The sequence below is a fragment of the Salvelinus fontinalis genome, chromosome 29, assembly GCF_029448725.1.
Source record: "Salvelinus fontinalis isolate EN_2023a chromosome 29, ASM2944872v1, whole genome shotgun sequence".
Taxonomy (NCBI): domain Eukaryota; kingdom Metazoa; phylum Chordata; class Actinopteri; order Salmoniformes; family Salmonidae; genus Salvelinus; species Salvelinus fontinalis.
The window spans coordinates 19,802,936-19,827,015 of NC_074693.1; the positions used below are offsets into that span (position 1 = coordinate 19,802,936).

A 24,080-nucleotide genomic window follows, 5' to 3' on the forward strand; every position below is an offset into this window, starting at 1 on the left:
CCAAGATTACATTGAACATTTTCACAATCATGGTTCTCGATCTCAAGCTTTCACATCATTGAACCACTGAAGAACAGTGCAAACAAAAACACATTCCCTATATAGATAGATATCTAAATATATCTAAGAAAAAATAAAATCACATTTAGGCTTTAGTGTTTGTGTTGGAGGGTGTTCTGGAAAGTGAGAACATGTAGCCCTGAGAGTTGCAGTACAAAAGGAGGAGATGCCTGAGAACTCAGCACAAACCACTACTTCATTTGATGCTGAATTCTGCAATAGCTGCAGGAGTCCATAAAAAAACTCCTTAGGATTACACACATTCATGTATTGATACATCTTACCCTGAAAAAAACATTCCTGAAAATATGTATTATGCAATACAAATCATTACCCTATAGCAGAGGTCTCCAATTATATTCATCCACATGCCATTTTTTTCTTGAGCGGATGGTTGGGGTGCCAGAACATAATTACAAATAATTTGTCAAATTCAAACTGACTGGAAGAATCCCAAACAGACAAAAACAATAATTTCAACCCTGGATTACATTGGAATATGATCACATATTTATTCATTGTAATACTTAGAAACAGCTGTTCTAAATAAAAAAAATCACTGAGACGGCTTTTCTAAATTAAAATCACTTTGGAGATGATTCTCCCCCCCACCCCACTCTCAAAAATAAAATTGTAGAAATGTGTATTTGTTTGCTCAGAAAACTTGGCGGGCCACCTATTGGGGTTACCCAGGCCTATAGAGTGGTAGATTTTCTACAGGCAGGCATGTATCCTAAGATATATTTCCCCTTTACACGGTTTCACCATCCCTTAAAGCCTATGATAACATCCAAAAGTCTTCATTGGAATACATTGTATGTTTGCAGAATATATATAAAAATCTAAGGCCCTAAAAATTGCCAAAAGACTCCAGCCACCCAAGTCATAGACTTATCTCTGCTACCGCATGGTAAGCAGTACTGGAGCGCCAAGTCTGGGACCTAAAGACTCCTTAACAGCTCCTACCCCCAAGCTATAAGACTGCTGAACAGTTAAATCAAATGACTACCCGGACGATATGCATTGACCCCCTTATTTATTACTATTTTTTGCACTGACTCTCTTGCACAGGCTCCATGTACACTCACTAGACTAACCACACACACTACACAAACATACATACACAGAGATGCCACATGCACACACGCGCTGCTGCTACTCTGTTTATTATCTATGCATAGTCACTTTACCCCTACCTAAACGTACCCATTACCTCGACTAACCCTGTACCCATGCACATTGACTCTGTACCGGTACTCCTTGTATATAGCCTTGTTATTGTTATTGTGTTACTATTTTTCCTTTAGTTTATTTAGCAAAGTTTTCATACTTAAAAAAAAAAAACGTTGCATTATTGGTTAAGGGCTCGTAAGTAAGCATTTCACAGTAAGATCTACCTACACCTGTTGTATTTGACGCATGTAAAACGTGATTTGATTAGTAATATACATGATGGCACTGGACGGTGGTGGTTTACTGGTACCTCATTCACTTGACCGATTGAACGTCACGAATTGACAACTAAGATGATTGACGTGCTCACAATACTCAACTAGTAGCAAGCCTCCCGGGTGGCGCAGTGGTCTAGGGCACTGCATCGCAGTGCTAGCTGCGCCACCAGAGTCTCTGGGTTCGCGCCCAGGCCCTGTCGCAGCCGGCCGCAACCGGGAGGTCCGTGGGGCGACGCACAATTGGCATAGCGTCGTCCGGGTTAGGGTTAGGGAGGGTTTGGCCGGTAGGGATATCCTTGTCTCAGTATGTAAAATGTAATAAAATGTATGCACCCTATTGTAAGTCGCTCTGGATAAGAGCGTCTGCTAAATGACAAAAATGTAAAATGTAAATAGATAGACAAGCTTTGGAAAAGGAAGCCCTGAAAAATTAGAGCAGGGTGTCTCGTTTGTCCTGTACATGAGAAGACTAATGAGGTATGGTATCATTTACTGACAGTTGCTATATACCAGTATATGGTATTATTTACAGTACTGATGCTATGTGGTATCATTTACTGACAGTTGAGAGTGACATCAAGAACAGTTTCTTCTTCCCTAATGATCCTATTGTGTTTTGTTCCTATTCAGACAGGGAGCAACTGGTCATACAGGGTAAAGTGTATCCATAGACCAGGCCTCACAAACATGTCCTCAATCAGTTTCATAGAAGACCTCTCCTACCAGCTCCGATTACACTTTACCTTCCGTTCTTCCACTGTTCACATCTTGATCTTGGAGTACAGTTTGTCGATCTGCTCCCTGAAGTAGTTCCTGAGTTCTGCTCTCTTGGCTTTCAGGGTGGGAGTGAGAAGGCCATTTTGGATAGAGAACATCTCTGTGAACAGGGCGATGTCCTTCACCTGATCAAAACAAGAAACATGAAACAGATAATAGTTATATTCTCTAGTTAAGACCTGATACGTAATCAAACACTGTCAATATTCTCTCAAATATTTTGTCTAAGATTAACCCTTTACCTGCTCAAAAGATTTCAGACCACTGTCTTTTCCTAGTTTCAAGATGTCTTCCAAGATGGCCTTCTTTACATCCTAAAGAGACAAAAACACTTCATTTCAATGGTGTGAATTCTCCAACATATTCAAGTCGATGTTCTATATCAGGGATGGGCAACTAGCGGCCTGCAACCCTCCCTTTTTTAGGTCCGCAGCTCAATCACCCCCCTGAAAATCTGCAGTTTCTCTTATGTCAGTCACTCAATTAGCCCATGTCAGTTAACATTTTTTGATTTTTAAGTTAGTCTAGCCAGCTATCATGGTCCAACTACAGACCGGGGGCCCCACATTGAATCCCTCTTCTATATGGAAAGAGACTGTTGAAAATATATCAAGTCTAAACTGTGAATCGGTGCAGATGGTCAGTGGTCCTACCATGTTGTTGCATAGGTCTCCGTAGGATCCCTCCAGTCCTCTCTTCTTGGCCCAGCCAGGAAGGAAGTCAGGATCTGGCACAATGATGGCTACTAGGCATGCCTGGAGGAGAACACAACATTATAGCTGAGGGCTGTGCATTCTCACTCTGTCCACCTCATTTCCCAATGTTGCCATGAGCACAACCAAACACGGAAGTGAAGGATTCAACTCCCACTTTACTTCCCTACTGCAGTGCGCCAGTGGCAAACTTGCCAGAGTAAATTATTTGAAAGAGTCAATTTAGAGTATAAAGGGCCTCCCGGGTGGCGCAGTGGTCTAGAGCACTGCATCGCAGTGCTAGCTGCGCCACCAGAGTCTCTGGGTTCGCGCCCAGGCTCTGTCGCAACCGGGAGGTCCGTGGGGCGACGCACAATTGGCTTAGCGTCGTCCGGGTTAGGGAGGGTTTGGCCGGTAGGGATATCCTTGTCTCATCGCGCTCCAGCGACTCCTGTGGCGGGCCGGGCGCAGTGCACGCTAACCGAGGGGGGCGGGTGCACAGTGTTTCCTCCGACACATTGGTGCGGCTGGCTTCCGGGTTGGAGGCGCGCTGTGTTAAGAAGCAGTGCGGCTTGGTTGGGTTGTGCTTCGGAGGACGCATGGCTTTCGACCTTCGTCTCTCCCGAGCCCGTACGGGAGTTGTAGCGATGAGACAAGATAGTAATTACTAGCGATTGGATACCACGAAAATTGGGGAGAAAAGGGGAGAACATTTTAAAATAAATATATATATATATAAAAAAAAAATTAGAGTATAAAAGTAAACAAGTGTATAAGTGTAATTTAATATATATTAAAAAAAAATCAAGTCCGCTAACGTTAGCTTGACCTACTAGTAAGCTAGTTCTGTTGTGATAAAGTAAGTTGTGTTGTGTCAAAGTTAAGGCCCGGGCCATCCACCAAGCCAATAATGATAACTAACGATAAACTACAGGCTACATAACTATAAAACGTTGGTGAGCATCTACACTAGAGGAAGGTTTATCCTTTTACATTCCTACACCTGTCAATCAACTGATCAACGCATCCTACTGCACACTTCCTATTAATAAGGTGGTAACACAGATACTGGTTCAGACCATTCAGTGCTTTCATGGTGTGTTCATCGTCAGTGACAACTGCAAATAATACTTCAATGTACAGTGCATTCGGAAGGAATTCAGACAGACTTTTCCACTTTGTTACATTACAGCCTTATTCTAAAATGTATTAAATAATTGTTTCCCTCTTCAATCTACACACAATACCCCCTAATGACAAATCAAAAACAGGTTTAGACATTTTTAATTTACACAAGTATTCAGACCCTTTGCTATGAAACTCAAAATTGAGCTAAGGTGCATCCTGTTTCCATTGATCATCCTTGAGATGTTTCTACAACTTGGGAGTCCACCGGTGGTAAATTCAATTGATTGGACATGATTTGAAAAGGCACACATCTGTCTATATAAGGTCCCACTGTTGACAGTGCAGGTCAGAGCAAAAACCAAGCCATGAGGTCAAAGGAATTGTCTGTAGAGCTCCGAGGCAGGATTGTGTCGAAGCACAGATCTGGGGAAGGGTATCAAAAAAAAATGTCTGCAGCATTGAAGGTCCCTAAGAACACAGTGGCCTCCATCATTCTTAAATGGAAGACTTTTGGAACCACCGAGACTCTTCCTAGAGCTGGCCACCCGGCCAAACAGGTGTCCAAGAACCCGATGGTCCCTCTGACAGAGGTCCAGAGTTCCTCTGTGGAGATGGGAGAACCTTCCAGAAGGACAACCGTCTCTGCAGAACTCAACCAATCAGGCCTTTATGGTAGAGCGGCCTGACGGAAGCCACTCCTCAGTAAAAGGCACATGACAGCCCGCTTGGAGTCTGCCAAAAGTTACCTAAAGGACTCAGATCATGAGAAACAAGATTCTCTGGTCTCATGAAACCAAGATTGAACTCTTTGGCCTGAATGCCAAGCGTCACATCTGGAGGAAACCTGGCACCATTCCTACGGTGAGCATGGTGGTGGCAGTATCATACAGTGGGGATGAAAATAGCTGTGCAGTGACGCTCTCCATCCAACCTGACAGAGCTTGAGAGGATCTGCAGAGAAGAATGGGAGAAAATCCCCAAATACGTGTGCCAGGCTTGTAGCATCATACCCAAGAAGACTCAAGACTGTAATCACTACCAAAGTTGCTTCAACAAAGTACTGAGTAAAGGGTCTGAATACTTAGGAAAATGTGATATTTCCGGAGGGGAGGGGGGGGGTTTTAAATACATTTGCAAACATTTCTAAAACCTGTTTTCGCTTTGTCATTATGTATTGTCCATAGCCTACGTCACTGCCGTTTACAGCCTAACTTGAATAACCGCTCACACCTCCTGTTATGTTTCGTGTCAAAATAACGGCATAGGCAAACAGCTTAGACCTGGTCATGTAACCATTTGGATCAGTTTTGGTCTATTCTGGACAGTTTAGGTCAGAAAGGTACATTCGGACACTCAAGGTGTATGTTGTCAGGATGCAGCCCAGTGTTAAGACAGGCCTACTATAGGATAATATGGCCTACTACAGGATAGCCTGCATCTCTCCTCCAACAGACTGAAGAAAATAAGTCGAAATAAGTGTCCAACAAGCTTTTGTATTGTGGGTTTTCCTGGGACCCCACAAGATGTAAGAGGATTCGCCGTGGCAGCGGAGAGGCCAGGTGCGTAATTGCGCTACAGAACAATGAAGACAGACAGGCTAGAGATGTAGCCTCTCACCTAAATTAGAAGCATATGCATATTAGCCCATAATTCATAAGATCAATGTTAAGCTTAATACTGCAGTGAATATCCAGTCGATTTACACGGCAAAATAAAAAGTAGGCTAACCTATGTTGGGCGCCGAGGCTGCGGCGTGAAGGGTAATCAGCTTGAAAAGCTACCTTATCGGTTCAGTTTTTTAGGGACAAGAAATGTATCCTACCTAGACTAAAACAACACAATGTAATGAAGAACGTTATTGTTTTCAAGTGAGTGCAAAACTGTAGTCTAGGCAGTAAACTGCAGTGAGTAACCACTACAAAATAACCACTACAAAAGCCTGCCGTTTTAAATCCATATTCATTTAGAAATAACTGCATCTAGCCTACCTGATTGGGAAACTATTTTTTTCTCATCAGTTTAGCCTACAAGGTCCAGGCACATTAGCAGGACAGTAATATGGCGTATTTTGTCATGATGTATCAACTAACAGAAATATGCTAATGCAGGGATTTCTAGTGGGGTGCATATTAATTATAATAATGCTCAAGCGCGGAGAAAGTTATATCCATAGGTTCTGCGTTTGGCTTCAGTGTTTTAAAAGCATAAAAAAACGAGGTGGATACCAGGGTCGTATTCATTAGGACTAAACGTAGCAAAAAGTTTAGCATCTAAAAAAATAAAATATGTTTCTTATTGGACAGTGCAGGTAGTACCTCCCAGTTTCAGTCCATTAACTTTCTAATGAATATGACCCAGTAGTATATCCATTTTCCTTATGGACACAGTATCAATCCCTCCTTACCTGTAGGCTGTCCCCGTGCACAAAGACCTGTGCCACTGCGTCACTCCTGGTGTAGATATTCTCAATCTTCTCCGGTGCAATGTACTCTCCCTGGGCCAGCTTGAAGATGTGCTTCTTCCTGTCCACAATTTTCAAAGTTCCGTTCTGTACACACAGATGAGAGATCGTAATAAGAGTGTTATGAAACACTAGGCGGATATAGAGGCTGTATACACACTCAGTGGCCAGTTTATTAGGTACATCCCATTCACAAAAATGGATCGCTCCTACAATGAGTCATGTGGTCGTGGCTTGCTATATATAAAAGCAGGCATACCGGCATCCAATTACTGTTTGATTGAATGTTAGCATGGGCAAAACAGAAACCCAAGCAGCTTTGAGTGTGGTATGATAGTCGGTGCCAGGCGTGCCAGATCCAGCCGCCTTCATGGGCTTTTCACCCAGGACAGTGTCTAGGGTTTACCGAGAATGGTGTGACAAAAACATCCATTCAGCGGCAGTCCTGTGGGCGAAAACAGCTTGTTGATGAGAGAGGTTGAGGGAGAATAGTAAGTATTGTGCAAGCTAACAGGTGGACAAATAACAGGGCATTACCACAGTGGTGTGTAGAACGGCATCTCAGAATGCACAACTCGTCAGTCTTTGTCACAGACGGACTATTGCAGCAGACGACCACAGTGGGTTCCACTCCTATCAGCTAAAAACAAGAAGAAACCCCTCCAGTGGGCACACCCTCACCAGCACTGGACAACTGAGTGGAAGAACGTTGCCTGTTCCGATGAATCTCGGTTGCTGTTGAGTCATGCTGATTGCAGTCAGAATTTGGCGTAAGCAGCATGAGTCCATGGCCCATCCTGCCTGGTGTGAATGGTACAGGCTGGTGACGGTGTACCGCTTTCCAATCTGCAGAAACTGCGCGATGCCATTGCGTCAGCAAGGACCAACATCCCTGTGGAACATTTCCCGACTTGTAGAATCCAAGACCCAAAGAATTCAGGACGTTCTGAATGCACATGGGGGTCCGACCGGTACCTAATAAACTGGCCGGTGTGTGAGTGAGTTACATACTCACCGGTAACCACTTGCCAATGTCCCCTGTGTGGACCCAGCCGTTAGCATCAATGGTCTCCTCCGTCTTCTCGGGGTCTTTCAAGTAGCCCAGAAACACGTTAACTCCTTTCACACACACCTGGAAAAAAACACACACACATCCTATAGACTTAGACTCCATGGAGTGCAAAGGGGATATGACCCATTTCTATGTTGATGAGGTAAACACTGCAAATACACAATCTTTACATTCTGTATGCATCCTAAATGGCACTCTATTCCCTTTATAGTGCACTACTTATGACCAGAGGCCCTTGTCAAAAGTAGTTCACTTTAAAGGGAGTAGGGTGCCATTTATGACAGACTTCAGTAGAGTAACAGCTTCATGTTAAACAGTGCCACTGGGTACCAAGGGCAATGCCAGGCTCCCACCTACCTCTCCCTCTCCATTGGCAGCCAGGTAGTTCATCTCAGCCACATCCACCAGCTTCACCGAGTTACATGGCAGGGGCGCTCCAACATGACCTGGGAAGGGAAGCACAGAAACAGCCCAGACAGAGTTAGCCTCCATAACACAACTAGGCTATGTCCCAAATGGCAACCGATATAGTGCACTACTTTTGACCAGAGCCTTATGGAATAAGGTGCCATACCTCACAGGACCCCCAGGGGGAGTTGGTGACTGGCTATTGTATACAACCTCTCTCCATAAACGGGATGACTAATGTGTGTGACGGTTAATGTAACGGTGGGGAAGTGTGTTCATTACCTGCTGTCCAATCCCCTGGTACTGTCAGTGTGCAGCCCGCTGTGCATTCAGTCTGTCCATACCCCTCATACAACTATTAAAGGAAAATATACTTTTTTGGCACTGTTTCCATGATTTTTATGTACGATGCAGGACTGGGTCTGTCCTAGACATTGCATGGGAGTCTTGTATTGATAACATACAGCTGGACTTTATTCATATCAATACCAAACTGACAGGCACATTTCTACCTGAGAAACTTTAATTGTCTTGAATGGTATGTTAACCATTTACCCATCACGTGACTTTCAGAGCCTGGACCTTGCACTAACTAGTCTGACACAAACATATAGCCCCTACGATCCACTTTACTGGCCTGGAACACTCATGCGATCCTACAGCTGGGCATCAGTATACCAACACACTACAACCTCCGCTGGTGCTATCCAATCCCAGAATGCAGCAGTGGAGACCCTAAGACAGACTCACTTGGCAGCCCAGCGCGGCTCGCAGGAACGTCAGCACCGTGGCAGACACGGGGGCAGCACCTGTTATCATCAGACGCACCCGTCCTCCCAGACTGGCCTACAGGGGGCATCAGCGAGAGACTAGAATCAGGAGGTCATTAAGATGGCTGGACATGTTTTGGACATGTTTAACTATGTGCCATTCGGAGATCTGAGAAGCACAGTGGTTCTCTCAGTCAGGGAGGAGATACAGTACCTGCACTTTCCTAAAGATGAGTTTGTCCCAGATGCTGTCCCTCCTAATGATGCCACTCAGCAGCTCAGCCTCTTTTCTTTTAAAGGCAAAGTCCAGCACCCACCTCTTCAGAGAGTTGTTAGCCTGCCCATAGATCTGAAGACAGGCCATTATGAGGTCAAAATAAAGCAACAACTGTAGTCAACATGAGAGCTGTAGCAGGCAGCAGGGCATTACAGGAAACGTCGTTAGAATAGTCGACAAAGTGTTTCTCACCTTGTCGAACATCCTGTTGAGGAGGCGTGGCACCATAGGAAACACTGTAGGCCTCAGGGTGGTGAGGTCATCCATCAGCAGGCGGATGTCTCCCTGGAAGAAACCAATCCTCCCCCCATGCACCAGAATGACTCCCTGGGGTGAGAGGTCAGAGGTTAGAATAGCACAGAAGTAGAGAGGACAAATTATGTGTAAAACTCAAACAGGTCTGTAGATATGGGACCATATCTGGCAAAAAAGCATAACGGATTTACATTGTAGGAGAAGAATTTGAAGGTCAGAGGACTTACAGTTGCACAAAGATAGAAAAGCATGGATACATACCTCTACAACCCTCTCGAACATATGAGCAAGGGGCAGGTAGGATATATGAACATCGTGGTGGTCTAATATGAGGTGATCCTAAAGGATACACACGCACGACAAACACACACAGAACAAGGGGAGATAATGATTATGAGACCCCCTACAACCACCACCCGCTCAAACATGTGTGCCAGAGGCAGGTATGACAGCAGTACATCCTCGTGGTTAGGCAGGCAACAGGCCTGGAGCCCACAGAACCAGAGGAGAGTAGATGAGAGGACAGAGGCAGGCGGGCCAGAGCAGCACAGAAAGACAGAGACACACCGGGTTAGCATGTTAGCGCTGAAACAGACACACCGGGTTAGCGCTGAAACAGACACACCGGGTTAGCGCTGAAACAGACACACCGGGTTAGCATGTTAGCTCTGAAACAGATACACTGGCATTAGCAGAGAGGAAAGAAAGAGGTTCAGAAATAAGTTACAGCACAAATAGCTTAGCAGAATATCTTGGCACTTGCAGAAAGGAGATTGAGTAAGACAGACACAATAGAGACAAGGTTTCACAGCACAATTTTTCAGACAGCAACAGACAGTCCTCATGAGCATGTGGGTATCATATTAGATGGCAAGACAGTGTTAATACATGACTAGGTTGGGCGTAAACATGATATTTGACACCATCTTCCCTCACAATCATTAGCTTGTATGGTTCACAACGACAGGAAACATTTGAATACCAAGGGGCTGAAGTGACTATATCCTGAACTGTGGGAGTTCAACTGCGGAGAAGACGATGCACAAACCTATTTGCTCACATATGTGTTAGTCGTAAAACAACACTGTTCTTTTGTTTTACCTCAATGACTTTGATGAAGGCAGAGCAGTTGGAAGCAACATTCCCATGTGTCAGCATGGCTCCCTTTGGGTTCCCTGAGGAAGGCAACACAAAAATGAGAGCCTAGCCTCATACATGTGGACACATTAAACAGCACTCTTCAGATAGAGGCCATCTTAGGACAGTGCTCCGTTTGGCATTGGATCATACAATGGCGTACCTGTGGTTCCACTGGTGAAGCAGACGACAGCCATGTCTTCAGGACTGGGAGGCTGCAGAGCGCAAAGGGTCACAGGTCAAAGAACTGAATGAATGAAGGTGAAATCAACTCCACTCAATATGGGGCAGGAGGGAGGGTCAGATAGGTATCTTTACTCACAACTGGTTGGTGGTGGTGGTCCTTGCCGATAGCCTAGAAGAAGACAACATGAATGAACGTAGCTTGAATATGTAATAGCACTAGCTAGTCTCATGGGACAACACCAGATTGTAGGACTTCACTTGTGGTAAAGACAGACGCAAAACAACGCAATTCTAGACTGCGCCTACCTAAATTCTGCAGTTTAGCACACAAAAACAAAAGCTCAGAGAATTTGAAGCGAATTTAGTTCCGAAAGTGGTAAAACAGACAGTCCAGTTATAAGTCAGAGTTTCTCCCCTCACCTCCACTTGGCTCAGGCTGAGAATGTCGATGCCACAGTCCTTCCCCTTGGCCACCAGCTCATCATCAAAGGGCTCCATGAGGATGATGGTTCTGACACTGTGCTCCCTGCCAGAGACGCACTCCAGGACCAGCCTGGCCTTCTCAGGGACGTCACACAGTATGCTGGAAATGGTGGCTGTGCGCACGCATACACACACAGAGAGGAGAGAGACAAAGAGAGAGGTAAATAGGGTCAACCACCAAACCCACAAGAAATTCTATCTCAATGAGATAAGCTGGGCATATAAAAGCTGATGGCAATATTACAATTTAAATGTATTTTTATTTGAGAGCTCTTGGTTGTTGCTCACCCTTGTCGATGACATAGGCGATGGCCTCAGTGCCCAGAGTGTCATACAGGGGCACAGCCACGAGGGAGAAGGTATAGCAGGCCAGCTCAGCGATGGTCCACTGCAGACACACAGCGCATATGACTCAAACCAGTCTTATATTGCTTCTATAGAGTAATAGCTGTGTAGTATTTACCCCACATGTAGCAGATTCAGAATGAACCAGTTGAACGTGGTTACATTGTATGTGACTGTGTCCTATTTCATGACGTACTGCTCTTCAAGTGGTTTTGCTCACCTCTGGTCGGTTCTGAGCGAAGATGCCAATGAACTGGTCTTTGGTTTTAGTGTGTCCCCTGTGGAGCAGCGCTGAGCCCAGGTTCTCTGCCTTCTCTGCTACCTGGGGGTGGAGGGGACACAGCTCGTTATTCAGTTTAGAACAAATTCTTATTTACAATGACGGCCTACCACAGCTAAACCCTAACCCGTACGACACTGGGCCAATTGTGCACCGCTTTATGGAGGGCACACAGCTCTATTTTTTATTTATTTTTTATTTAACTAGGCAAGTCAGTTAAGAAAAACTTCTTATTTTCAGGGACAACCTGGGAACAGTGGGTTAACTGTCTTGTTCAGGGGCAGAACAACAGATTTTTTATCTTGTCAGCTCAGGGATTCGATCTTGCAACCTTTCGGTTACTAGTCCAACGCTCTAACCACTAGGCTACCTGCCGCCCTAGGGGAGGGTGGGGTGTAGGGCAAACAGCTCTTTAGGGAAGGGGTGAAGGGCACACAGCTCGTTAGGTAGTTAGTGATACACACTCCAGGATGGATGACTCAGAACACCTGGGACATATTCATTAGTACACACTGTAGCAAAACATTTTGTAGCGGAAGATTATTTTGCAAGAACGGTTTCTTATTGGACAAGTTCAGGTAGTCCCTCTCCGTTTCCCTCCGTTTGGTGTCCAGTGAATATGACCCTGCGGTCTCAGAGGAGAGGGGGAACACAAGGAAGAGTGACAGAGGACTATAAGTTCCTCACTGGGGGAGGGGAATCCCTTGTGGTTTGGATGGGAGTGGCTGGCTTTCTGTTTAAATAGAGCACTCAGACACACCACGGGGCCTTGTAGACTGACTAATTATGATAGAATAGTGCACCAAACAATCTTTCACTGCCTAAAACTACATTTGGTATAACATCTAACCAGAAATATATTAATCATACTATAAAAAGAGACAGATTAATGTTGTTGTCCTACCTCGGAGTATGACAGCCACTCATAGGGCTGGCTTGGTTGTCTTGCTCCAAGACAGGGACCATTGTCTAGTGGAAACCACACAATGAACATTTCAAATCACCTTAATGTCCTAGTACGTCAAGTCTACATAAGGTGCTTAGCGAGACACTCACTGGAGACCCGTGCGCCCCTGAGGAAGAACTCATACATGGTCTTGGCGTCGTTGTACAGGTGGGTCATGTGTTTGTCGCTGTCCATCAGCGCTGACCGGCGGGCATACTCTCCTCCCTGACAGGAAACACAATAAAAACAGACATCATACGACTAGCTCACGGTCTGACTACAATAGGTATGACCTAAAGACGTCGGCACAAACACCAAGATTTAAAACGGAGGAACTCCTCTGTGTGCTAATGGTTTAATGACTAGCGGTGGAGAAGCCATTTCAACAGGGTTGTTCATTGTGCTCATCCATCCTGTTCTTTTCCGAGTCATTTCTGTCTGTGTGAAGCATTGTGTTTACTCACTCAAGTATAGCTACACAAGCATCTAACTAAGCTGGCCAACGCCTTTTCTGGGCCAAGTGTGGTGGGTATGCTCCACCCAAAACATAATGCCACTCTCAGGCCACAAATGTGAAACCAAGGGCACTAAAGACTAGGCAGGCCACTACTCAAACAGCCTCAGGCACCTCCACTGTGGGAATATACTACAGCCCTGCACTAAGGACAGTAGCCTATATCTTTAGCTGGCATATACAGCTCTTACTATGACTCATGAAGTGAGGTTTAACTTGATGCAGGACTGAAAGTAAGGAGAAAAATAACGTACCTCTTTACACATAACAATACTTTCAGGCATTGCAACGTCATACAGAAAGCATGCCATGTCCTTTACAATAGCAGGTCGGTGCCGACTCGCCTTACCGGAACCTCGACGGACTGCATTCTCAGGTCGCATGGTGGCTTCAGGGCCTTGGGCCGGGTGGTGTACCAGTAGGTTGTGAGAGCAGCGAATGCCCCCACACCCACCAACGTGTGTGTGGACAGGCTGCGCAGGTACTGCCGCACCTCATCCAGCTCGGGGAAGCGCAGCTGATTCAGGAGCTGCTGGGCTTGCATGGTTGGGCCTTTGCTAGCGTCTCTGTCTGTCTGTTGGGAAAAATATGCATTGTTAAATGAACCTAGTACGTGACTATGCCCTAAACCATCAAACAAATTTCCTCCTGGTGGGAAATCAAATCATTAATAAATCGAATCATAATCCGTATCCTAAAAAGGTCATTTTCTATGTTAGTTAGCTACTAGCTTAACAAGTACTAAGCAGGGAACACTGGTTGTGAAATCAAATCAAAGTTTATTTGTCACGTGCGCCGAATACAACAGGTGTAATACCTTACAGTGAAATGCTTACTTACAGGCTCTAACCAATAGTGCAAAAAAAGGTATTAGGTGAACAATAGGGAAGTAAAGAAATAAAAATAAAAACTGTGAAAAATAACAGTAGCGAGGCTATATACAGACACCGGTTAATTGGGCTGATTGCGGTAGTATGTACATGTAGATATCCATATGCTACTCTATATTTAAAAGATCATACTCTCGCTGTAAACATTCTCAGGTTTGAAAGTCCCATGGCATGATTTTAGCATTCATTCACTAATAGCTAGTCTTATCCTCTGTGTGAAACTACTAGTCTGTAGAACAATGTGTTGACTATGCTCTCCAATAACCCGCTCTCTTTATTTCTCTAGTAATAGGTAGGGACAGGAACACTTATCAGTGTTGTCATGAAAACACACAGAGCGGAGGGTCCTTTATAGTGAGTGTAGGGTTGTGGCTCTATTGAACTTTGGACCAGATAGTGGTCTACATCCCAGTGTCTTGGTCATTGACCAAGGTAGATTAACCCTCTAGAGCAGGGGTGTCAAACTCATTCCACGGAGGGCCTAGTGTCTGCAGGTTTTTGGTTTTTCCTTTCAATAAAGCACTAGACAACCAGGTGTGGGGAGTTCCTAACTAATTAGTGATGTTAATTCATCAATCAAGTACAAGGGAGGAGCGAAAACCCGCAGACACTCGGCCCCCCGTGGAATGAGTTTGACACCTGTGCTCTAGAGTCTAAACCTGCCTAAGCGGGGGGGGGTCTACTATGGACCAACATATGGAATTACTTTAAGACCCCATCAGGTATCAAAGATATTTGATAAAACATAACCTGAATTCCGATCACGTCTCTTCGACCAGAATTCCTCAAATAAACTCACTTTCAGCTGAATTACTGATTCGTTTTTTTTGTTACCAAAAAACATAGTGTATTCGGAAAGTATTCAGACCCCTTTACTTTTTCCACATTTTGTTACGTTACAGCCTTATTCTAAAATGAATGAAATTATTATTGCCCCTAATCAATCTACACACAATACCCCATGATGATAAAGCAAAATGTATTACCAAAAAAAATAATAATGCAAATAAAGCTATTTCTAAGTATTCAGACCCTTGCTATGAGACTCAAAATTGAGCTCAGGTGCATCCGGTTTCCATTAATCATCCTTGAGATGTTTCTACAACTTGGAGTCCACCGATGGTAAATTCAATTGATTGGACATGATTTGGAAAGGCACACACCTGTCTATAAGGTCCCACAGTTGACAGTGCATGTCAGAGCAAAAACCAAGCAATGAGGTCGAAGGAATTGTCCGTAGAGCTCCGAGACAAGATTGTGTCGAGGCACAGATCTGGGGAAGGGTACCAAAAGGTCCCCAAGAACACAGTGGCCTCCATCATTCTTAAATGGAATGAGTTTGGATCCACCAAGACTCTTCTTAGAGCTGGCCACCTGGGCCAAACTGAGCAAACAGGAGAGAAGGGCCTTGGTCAGGGAGGTGACCAAGAACCTGATGGTCACTCTGACAGAGCGCCAGAGTTCCTCTGTGGAGATGGGAGAAGCTTCCAGAAGGACCACCATTTCTTCAGAATTCCACCAATCAGGCTTTTAATGGTAGAGTGGCCTCAGTTATAGGCACGACAGCCTGCTTGGAGTTTGCCAAAAAGGCACCTAGAGGACTCTCAGACCATGAGAAACAAGATTCTCTGGTCTGATGGAACCAAGGTTGAACTCTTTGGCCTGAATGCCAAGTGTCACGTCTGGAGGAAAACTGTCACCATCCCTACGGTGAAGCATGGTGGTGGCAGCATCATGCTGTGGGGATGTTTTTCAGTGGCAGGGACTGGGAGACTAGTCAGGATCGAGGGAAAGATGAACAGAGCAAAGTACAGAGAGACCCTTGATGAAAACCTGCTCCATAGCGCTCAGTACTTCGAAGGTTCACCTTCCAACAGGACAACGACCCTAAGCACACAGCCAAGACTACGCATGAGTGGCTTCGGGACAAGTTTCTGAATGTCCTTGAGTGGCCCAGCCAGAGCCTGGACTTGAACCCAATCTAACATCTGTGGAGACCTGAAAATAGCTGTGCAGCGATGCTCCCCATCCAACCTGACAGTGCTTGAGAGGATCCGCAGAGAAGAACTGGAGAAACTCCCCAAATACAGATGGGTACAATGCTACAAGCTTGGCACATGAAGATGCGGGGCTGTAATCGCTGTCAAAGGTGCTTCAACAAAGTACTGAGTAAAGGGTGTGAATATTTAGGATAACGTGACATTTCCGGAGTGGGGGGGGGGGGGGGGCTAAAATACATTTTGCAAACATTTCTAAATCCTGTTTTCACTTTGTCATTATGGGGTAGTGTGTGTAGATTGATGAGGGGGGCTGTAACGTAACAAAATGTGGAACAAGTCAAGGGGTCTGAATACTTTACGAATGCACTGTACACACATATTTAATAAACTTCTAAAAATTATAATAAATTACGGGCCACCTGTTGCCGACCTCTTGCCTACACATCATATCCAGTCAAACAAGTGATTAAATCCACATCAGTTAGCTAGATAATTGCTTTATCTAGATAAAACGTTTCATGCTAACGCCAACAGGCCTGGGTTCAGAATATGGAGGTGATGGCCCCCATGCAGTGCCAGCAGTGAATCATGCCTAGCAGGCAGGAGGAATGTGGGCCTTTGACGTAACCCTATAGGATCAACATGACTTCTCACCTACTTCTTCTGTCTATTATTGTCCCATGCATTTATTCTCAGACTGTTACACACAGACACATCACCGCTGCTATTAAGATGCACAACACAAGGAGGACAAGTCTTAAGTCAGGCCCCACGCTTTCCTGTCAAGTAGGCTATTTGATAGAATTTGAAGACAGTGTGGTGGAAGTGGCACAATAACAGACTGACCAATTTATAACCAAGCCTTCCTCTTGTACTTCAGTTTCAGTAGATAGCCTAACAACCATAAACATCTGCTCTGTCTACATGCTTCCCTTCCCCAGGTGTTACAAGCAGCGTGGAGAGGTTTAAAGAGAGCACGATAGTGTGATGTAAACGCTCAGACGTCCTTCAGATGTCTTTCTCCACAGCAGATATGCAACCAAGAGTGTCCTTCTGATCCACAACCCGCCACCAAACAAAACAGGTAGACAATACTGGGGTCTCAGAACTGGTCAAAACTACTGCACTTTCAGCAAACGCAAGGGTACTGTAGGGAGCTACAAAACTAGTGCCTCCAAGAGTAGCTAGCTGATCCAACGTGTCACTGATTCAGAGAAGCCACATGTTGCCTATAAATAGCAAAGATAACAGCAACGTAGCGGTGGCTGGCCAGTGGCATACAGTGAGGCCCAAAAGTATTTGGACAATGATCTTAAAAAATAAAATAAAAAATCTAACTCATCATTATTCATGATTCATTCAGGATTATCCGTAATCATGGTAGCATCCACATAAATGTATGTGTTCAGACAATATTATGTTCTTATTTACAATAGAAGTGACTCCGAAATGATACAATACATTATTTATTTATTATTTATCATTTCTATTGGGAACAAAATGACCTGAAACACAACCAAAAATTGCAAATACATCCAATAAGTTTGTAGAGTCACACGCTTTGTAGTCATTGCGTGCTAGGAATGATACAAAATACAAAACTTTTGACTACTTTAAATACACATAAGTGAACTTTTCCAAATACTTTTGTTCCCTAAAATGGAGGGGGGGACTATGTACAAAAAGTGCTGTAATCTCTAAATGGTTCACCAGATATGGATGAAAATACCATCAAATGAAATCTGACAGCGAGTCTGCACTTTAACCTCATAGTCATTGTATAATTTCAAAAGTGCTGGAGTACAGAGCCAAAACAACAAATGTGTCACTGTACATACAACACACACACAGGTTAGAGCGTTGGGCCAGTAACCGAAAGGTTTCTAGATGGAATCCCAGAGCTGACAAGGAAAAAATATGTCGTTCTGCCCCTTAACAAGGCCCTGTTCCTAGGCCGTCATTGTAAATAAGAATTTGTTCTTAACTGACTTGCCTAGTTAAATAAAGGTAAAATAAAAATAAACACACACAAGTCTCTAGCTAATCAGAATGAGGGAAAGACATAGGTCTTCTTAGCAGGTCAATATGTCTGTCCTCACAGGTGGCTGGCCAGTGGACAATAATGCAGGAGTCTATCTGGTCAGATGACAGTTCACAGTGACCAGAGGACAGGTAATATGTAATGTCTCAAAGGTCAGACTCGATGGTCCAACCCCATTGGCCAGAAGCCCCTCAGATATCCACTGAATGATTACAGGAAGTGGTGATTGAGTGTGTGAAAATAGTTAAAGATATTTTTAAATATCTTTTAACAGCAACTTTTAATGGGAAAATATTAGTGGAAAGAACAGAAGGAATGTGCTGCTGTTCAATGGATGGGGAGGTTAATCAGCTATGTACCACAATGTGTAGGCATATTATTGTGAGGTAACAAGAACTTTGAATAATCTGTTACATCCTGATGGTGACAGACGACATAGATCAAGTAGTACCACTACCAGGCCAAGAACATCAGTCACGGTCTGGCCAGGGAAGCCATGCATCCAGTCACATCATAGCCTTGATTGCCCTCCCAGGTTTTTCTGCCTTCCAACCAAAAGGTAACCTGAAACCTACTACAGCAGCCCACCTGACCTCTAAACTTGGCAAGACTGGGTAGTAAAGGATCACCCCATGCCCTATCAGCCAAGCAGACTGAGGGAAGGGAGGGAGGAGCGGGAGTGCAGCTATTTAAAACAAAATGACGTTTGAACGGAAAATACTGGGCAGGGGGTATGTTGTGTGTTAGTGTGTGTTGTATAGCGGGAACAACTCCCATTAACACGTAGAACAATTTATGGAGTGCGAGCCATCAGATGTCAACTCAGAGAGACGCTGAAGTTCAACTGGAGACTCATGTCAAAGCCTTTGCATAAACACATGGGTTAATCTACAACCCCACAGTTATGGAGTCCTGGTTAATCTCATCAGTCATTTACATCATCTTCTTTACTTATGGACATACATCCAGAGCAATGCTTGTTTCAGAGGCGTTGTGACTCATAAGTGACTGGTGGTGAATGATGTGCACGTCCTTCAAGCCAAATCTTTTCATTCACTGACTGGGCTTATTTACATGGTAAATTATACACCTCAGGCTCAGATTATATCACAGTCACTCTCAAAACACATACTCACTTCACTGCTAGTGGCCAAGTCTAAGCGGCAGCACAGTGTCTGAGTTGACAGACCCCCCCCCCCCCCCCCTTCAGGCAGGTCACCTGATAATTAAGAAGGGGGACAAACTCACTGCATTTGATTCATACAAAAGCTCCTCCTAAACGGCAGTGTTTACAATAATGCAACACCTGAACTCCAAAACCTGGAGGCGTTACAGTACAATACTATGATCATTACTCTTTTAGAGGAAGTACTATGATCATTACTCTATTAAAGGAATTACAGTCCTATGATCATTACTCTATTAAAGGAATTACAGTCCTATGATCATTACTTTAATAGAGTAATTACAGTCCTATGATCATTACTCTATTAAAGGAATTAGTAATTGGGCCTCCCGGGTGGCGCAGTGGTCTAGGGCACTGCATCGCAGTGCTAACTGCGCCACCAGAGTCTCTGGGTTCGCCCCCAGGCTCTGTCGCAGCCGGCCGCGACCGGGAGGTCCGTGGGGCGACGCACAATTGGGCTAGCGTCGTCCGGGTTAGGGAGGGTTTGGCCGGTAGGGATTTCCTTGTCTCATCACGCTCCAGCGACTCCTGTGGCGGGCTGGGCGCAGTGCGCGCTAACCAAGGGGGCCAGATGCACGGTGTTTCCTCCGACACATTGGTGCGGCTGGCTTCCGGGTTGGAGGCGCGCTGTGTTAAAGAAGCAGTGCCACTTGGTTGGGTTGTGCCTCGGAGGACGCATGGCTTTCGACCTTCGTCTCTCCCGAGCCCGTACGGGAGTTGTAGCGATGAGACAAGATAGTAATTACTAGCGATTGGATACCACGAAAAATTGGGGAGAAAAGGGGATAAAATGTTTAAAAAAAAAAAAAAAAAAAGGAATTAGTAATTACAGTCCTATGATCATTACTCTATTAAAGGAATTACAGTACTATGATCATTACTCTATTGTCACAACTGAATGTGTTTCATAACATGAGGACCCTTTGTATACATGCTAAATGGACTAGTGGTAACAACATGAATGAAAATCATTTCAGCAAGGTCACAACAACGGAGGCCTATGTTTCTAGACAACTCTGTAAGTAGTAATGGGGGGGGGGGGGGGGGTGTATTGTGATGTATGGTGCTAGTATCATATCATGAAGTCCCAAGCTCTATCTGTAAGGCTACACATGCACACAATCTGTCCCGTCTGGCCTCTCCCGAACATACAAGCACCACATTTTTCAAGACATCTTGGAGTGGGCCCCCTTTAGAGGGAGGATGAGTGGAAGAAGTGCCCTCTAAACTCAGAGTCCTAGCTATACTACATCCTAGGAGGTTTAGGACACCGTCAGTAAGTCCAGGGGTGTATTCAGTATATCTTGCAATGGGAACCGTTTACCAACCAAACAGAACGAAAACGGGACCTACCTGAATTTGTCCAATAGAAACATTTTAGTTTCTGTTTGGAGTAAACCATTTCTGTTGCAAACATTTAGCAACAGAAGAATCTACATTATAAATACAACCTAGGTTAACAGCTTTCAAATGACAGAATGAATGGATCTGTTCCTGTTCTACAAAGACAAAACAATGTCATTAACACCCAGAATGTCATCTCATCAGCTAGACCCCTAAATCATGAATGCCATAGATTGGACAGAGTGTAGAAACCACTCTAAAGCATCTTTATTTAACTAGGCAAGTCAGTTAAGAACAATTTTGTATTTACAATGACGGCCTAGGAACAGTGGGTTAACTGCCTTCTTCAGGGGAAGAAAGACACATGTTTACCTTGTCAGCTCAGGGATTCAATCTAACAACCTTCTGGTTACTGGCCCAACGTCCTAACCACTAGGCTACCTGCCGCCCCTTGGTTAGTGAAGCAACCCCATTGATCAGTCTAGGCTACTTGTGGTCACACTGGATAAGCTTGGATTACCTTTGCCCACCCGGGTAAACTAGGTTCACTTCGCCAAAGGTTGCAGCAGAACAGACGTCTCAGAAACCTTTCTCTTTACATCAGAGGTGTCAAACTCATTCCATGGAGGGCCTAATGTCTGAAGGTTTTTGCTTTCATTTAAGACCTAGACAACCAGGTGTGGGGAGTTCCTAACTAAATAGTGACTTTAATTCATAAATCACATACAAGTGAGGAGCGAAAACCCGCATGCACTCGGCCCACCATGGAGCAAGTTCGACATCTGTGCCTTACATTGTCTCAAGACAGGCAACCAGGCCAGAGCAACTTGTTATTGACCAAGAATTTGTTAAAATGTGCAGGTTGTACAGATTTAATATGCAAACATAGGCATATTGGAAACAATACACCCAGCAACTCGGCAAGTGCAATGGGGAAAACAATGTCCTCACAATAATAGGCTTCGGGAGGTTTTTGTACCTGAGCACAATGAAAACAATCAACAGGATGCTCCAATGACACCGTAAAGGAGTTTAACTGGTCTCACGAAAACTTATCCAAGAGCAGAGTGTGAAATGACAAGACATTGCAAGTGTGCGTGTGCGTGTGTGTGTGGAGACACAAAGGGGAAAGGGAGGATTAATGGGGCGTGCAAGAACCAGTGACAGCTGAGCTGGGACATGTTGAGCCATCCAATGAGGGATTGTCACCTTTCACCTCAATATCTATGGTAGAGAGAGGGGAGAAAAGACCCGACTGCTTCCGATGCAGCCATGGGGTGAGCAGGCAAGGGCGTGCTGTCACTTTTAAAACTCACAATTGGGAATGAACAAACGAAATACATTAGGAAATGCTAGCTACTGCTAGTTACCAAGTTTAACTACAATCAGGAAAAACTGCAATAACCGCTAAGGCACATACAGTTTAGCCCATTGATTTGGTTTAATCTAGTGTGAGACACGTTTAATTGATATATAGTGAAGTAAATTGTTTTTGCTGTTAATTAATCTGGATAGGAGTAGGAAGCTTACTATTAACTAACAAATTGACATGGCATTATGAACAACTGTTACCAAGACGTGGCTCTGTCGCTAGCGTGTGTAGCTCTATCTAGCTATTACGTATGGATTCGGTCCAATCAAGCCATAAATCAACAAATGCTTATAATGAGGCGATTAAAACCTGCCATCAGTCCTAGCTACAATAATAAACAACGTTTATTTCATTGTATATTTTTGGCATTAACATTTGCATACATTTCCTGAACAGCGTTTCCATTCATTCATTCATTGAGACATACCGGTATTTCAAGTTAAAGGCGTTGAATAGTCTCATCTATGAAGCATAAATAGCTTTCCAAAGTAATCTATCGTAAAAACACGACATAGAAAACAACGACCACCTACCTTTGCAGCACGCCAGCGTTGTGATATTGACCATGCGTCTTGGAGGATGGCAAGTCAGTGGTACACCCGGCTCGTGAGGCGACGCTTAGCCAATCAGAGCCTATGTACGTTTTGTTTGCCTTAAAATCGTTGTCTGGGCACAACTCATTGGTGAATTTTGCCACTGTATCGTTAAACAGTTGTGAAATAATTGTCGAATGCTGTGTATTGTTTCTCAAATCCGAGTTTTGACCCCATAGGCCTAAACACCTTTCTTTATTTGTTCCAGTAGAATATCTGAAACATTCAGCTTGACTTGCTATTCATAGACACATGAATAGCCTACTACACGCTTTAACAAAAATAGTTATAGGTCATATGAGGAAATCAGTCCATTGAAATAAATTCATTAGACCCTAATCTATGGATTTGAGATGAATGGGAATACAGATATGCATCTGTTGGTCACAGATACTTTAATAAAAATGGGTCTCACAAGGGCCTCAGCATCTCATGTCGTTTTTTTTGTGCATTCAAATTGCTATGATAAAATAAAATTGTGTTCATTGTCTTTTTATGCCTGCCCAAACCATAACCCCACCGCCACCATGGGGCACTCTGTTCATAGCGTTGACATCAGCAAACCGCTCGCCCACGCAACGCCATACACATAGTCTGCGGTTGTAAGACTGGTTGGATGTACTGCCAAATTCTCTAAAGTGACATTGGAGGTGACATCTGTGGAATTGTGTTATGTGAAAAAACTGCACATTCTAGAGTGGCCTTTTGTCTCCAGCACAAGGTGCACATGTGTAATGATTATGCTGTTTAATCAGCTTCTTGATATGCCACACCTGTCAGGTGGATGGATTATATTGGCAAAGGAGAAATTTGTGCACAACATTTGAGAGAAATACGCTTTTTGTGCATATGGAACATTTTTGGGATCTTTTATTTCAGCTCATGAAACCAACACTTTACATTTATATTTTTGTTCTGTGTAGAACCTAAAAGGGTTCTTCAGCTATTCACATAAGAGACCCCTTTTTGGTTCCAGGTAGAAATAACAATTTTGGTTGCATCCAGGTAGAACACCTATGGGTTCCATGTAAAACCAGGGGTGAAAGTAGATTTAATATATTACCGGTACGGGACATTTTTTTTTAATACTACAAAAATTACAGGGTGGCCTACTCTGCTGACACTGACAAACAGATCAATAAAAACGATGTTGTCTGATCCATATAATCGGCCTACGAAAAGAGGCGACACAAATACAATATGACATCCATCTAACCTCAAGGAGAAAATGATTGTCCAAAAACAACTAAAAGTGGCACTGACCCAATGATAAAGATAGTGAATATGCACAATCACCGGAAATATGGTCGATGTTCTCCACTGGTGCCAATAAGATAGGCTACTATTCGCTCAATTAAGTTAAGAATTTTGATCACTAAAAAGACAGATTGGAGTCTTTTCATTGTCATATC

At 44.1% G+C, this 24,080-nt stretch overlaps 1 protein-coding gene across 2 annotated transcripts; it reads right to left on the reverse strand.

Annotated features, from left to right (window-relative positions):
- Positions 1 to 1,909: 1,909 nt before the first annotated feature.
- Positions 1,910 to 22,686, reverse strand: LOC129827574 (long-chain-fatty-acid--CoA ligase 1-like). Of its 2 annotated transcripts, none has more exons than XM_055888539.1 (21): positions 22,609 to 22,686; positions 13,592 to 13,816; positions 12,839 to 12,953; positions 12,687 to 12,751; positions 11,723 to 11,824; positions 11,446 to 11,545; positions 11,095 to 11,270; positions 10,811 to 10,843; positions 10,652 to 10,703; positions 10,453 to 10,526; positions 9,613 to 9,690; positions 9,289 to 9,423; positions 9,034 to 9,168; positions 8,800 to 8,895; positions 8,332 to 8,404; positions 7,999 to 8,087; positions 7,585 to 7,701; positions 6,513 to 6,656; positions 2,942 to 3,043; positions 2,531 to 2,602; positions 1,910 to 2,413 (listed from the first exon to the last, which is right to left on the reverse strand). In XM_055888539.1, exons 2-21 carry the CDS (start codon positions 13,784 to 13,786, stop codon positions 2,273 to 2,275), a joined length of 2,094 nt encoding a protein of 697 aa, XP_055744514.1. In that variant the 5' UTR covers positions 13,787 to 13,816; positions 22,609 to 22,686; the 3' UTR covers positions 1,910 to 2,272. The 2 variants fall into 2 exon arrangements, with proteins under 2 accessions (XP_055744514.1, XP_055744515.1); XM_055888540.1 differs by lacking the exon at positions 9,613 to 9,690 and adding an exon at positions 9,759 to 9,836.
- Positions 22,687 to 24,080: the final 1,394 nt, after the last annotated feature.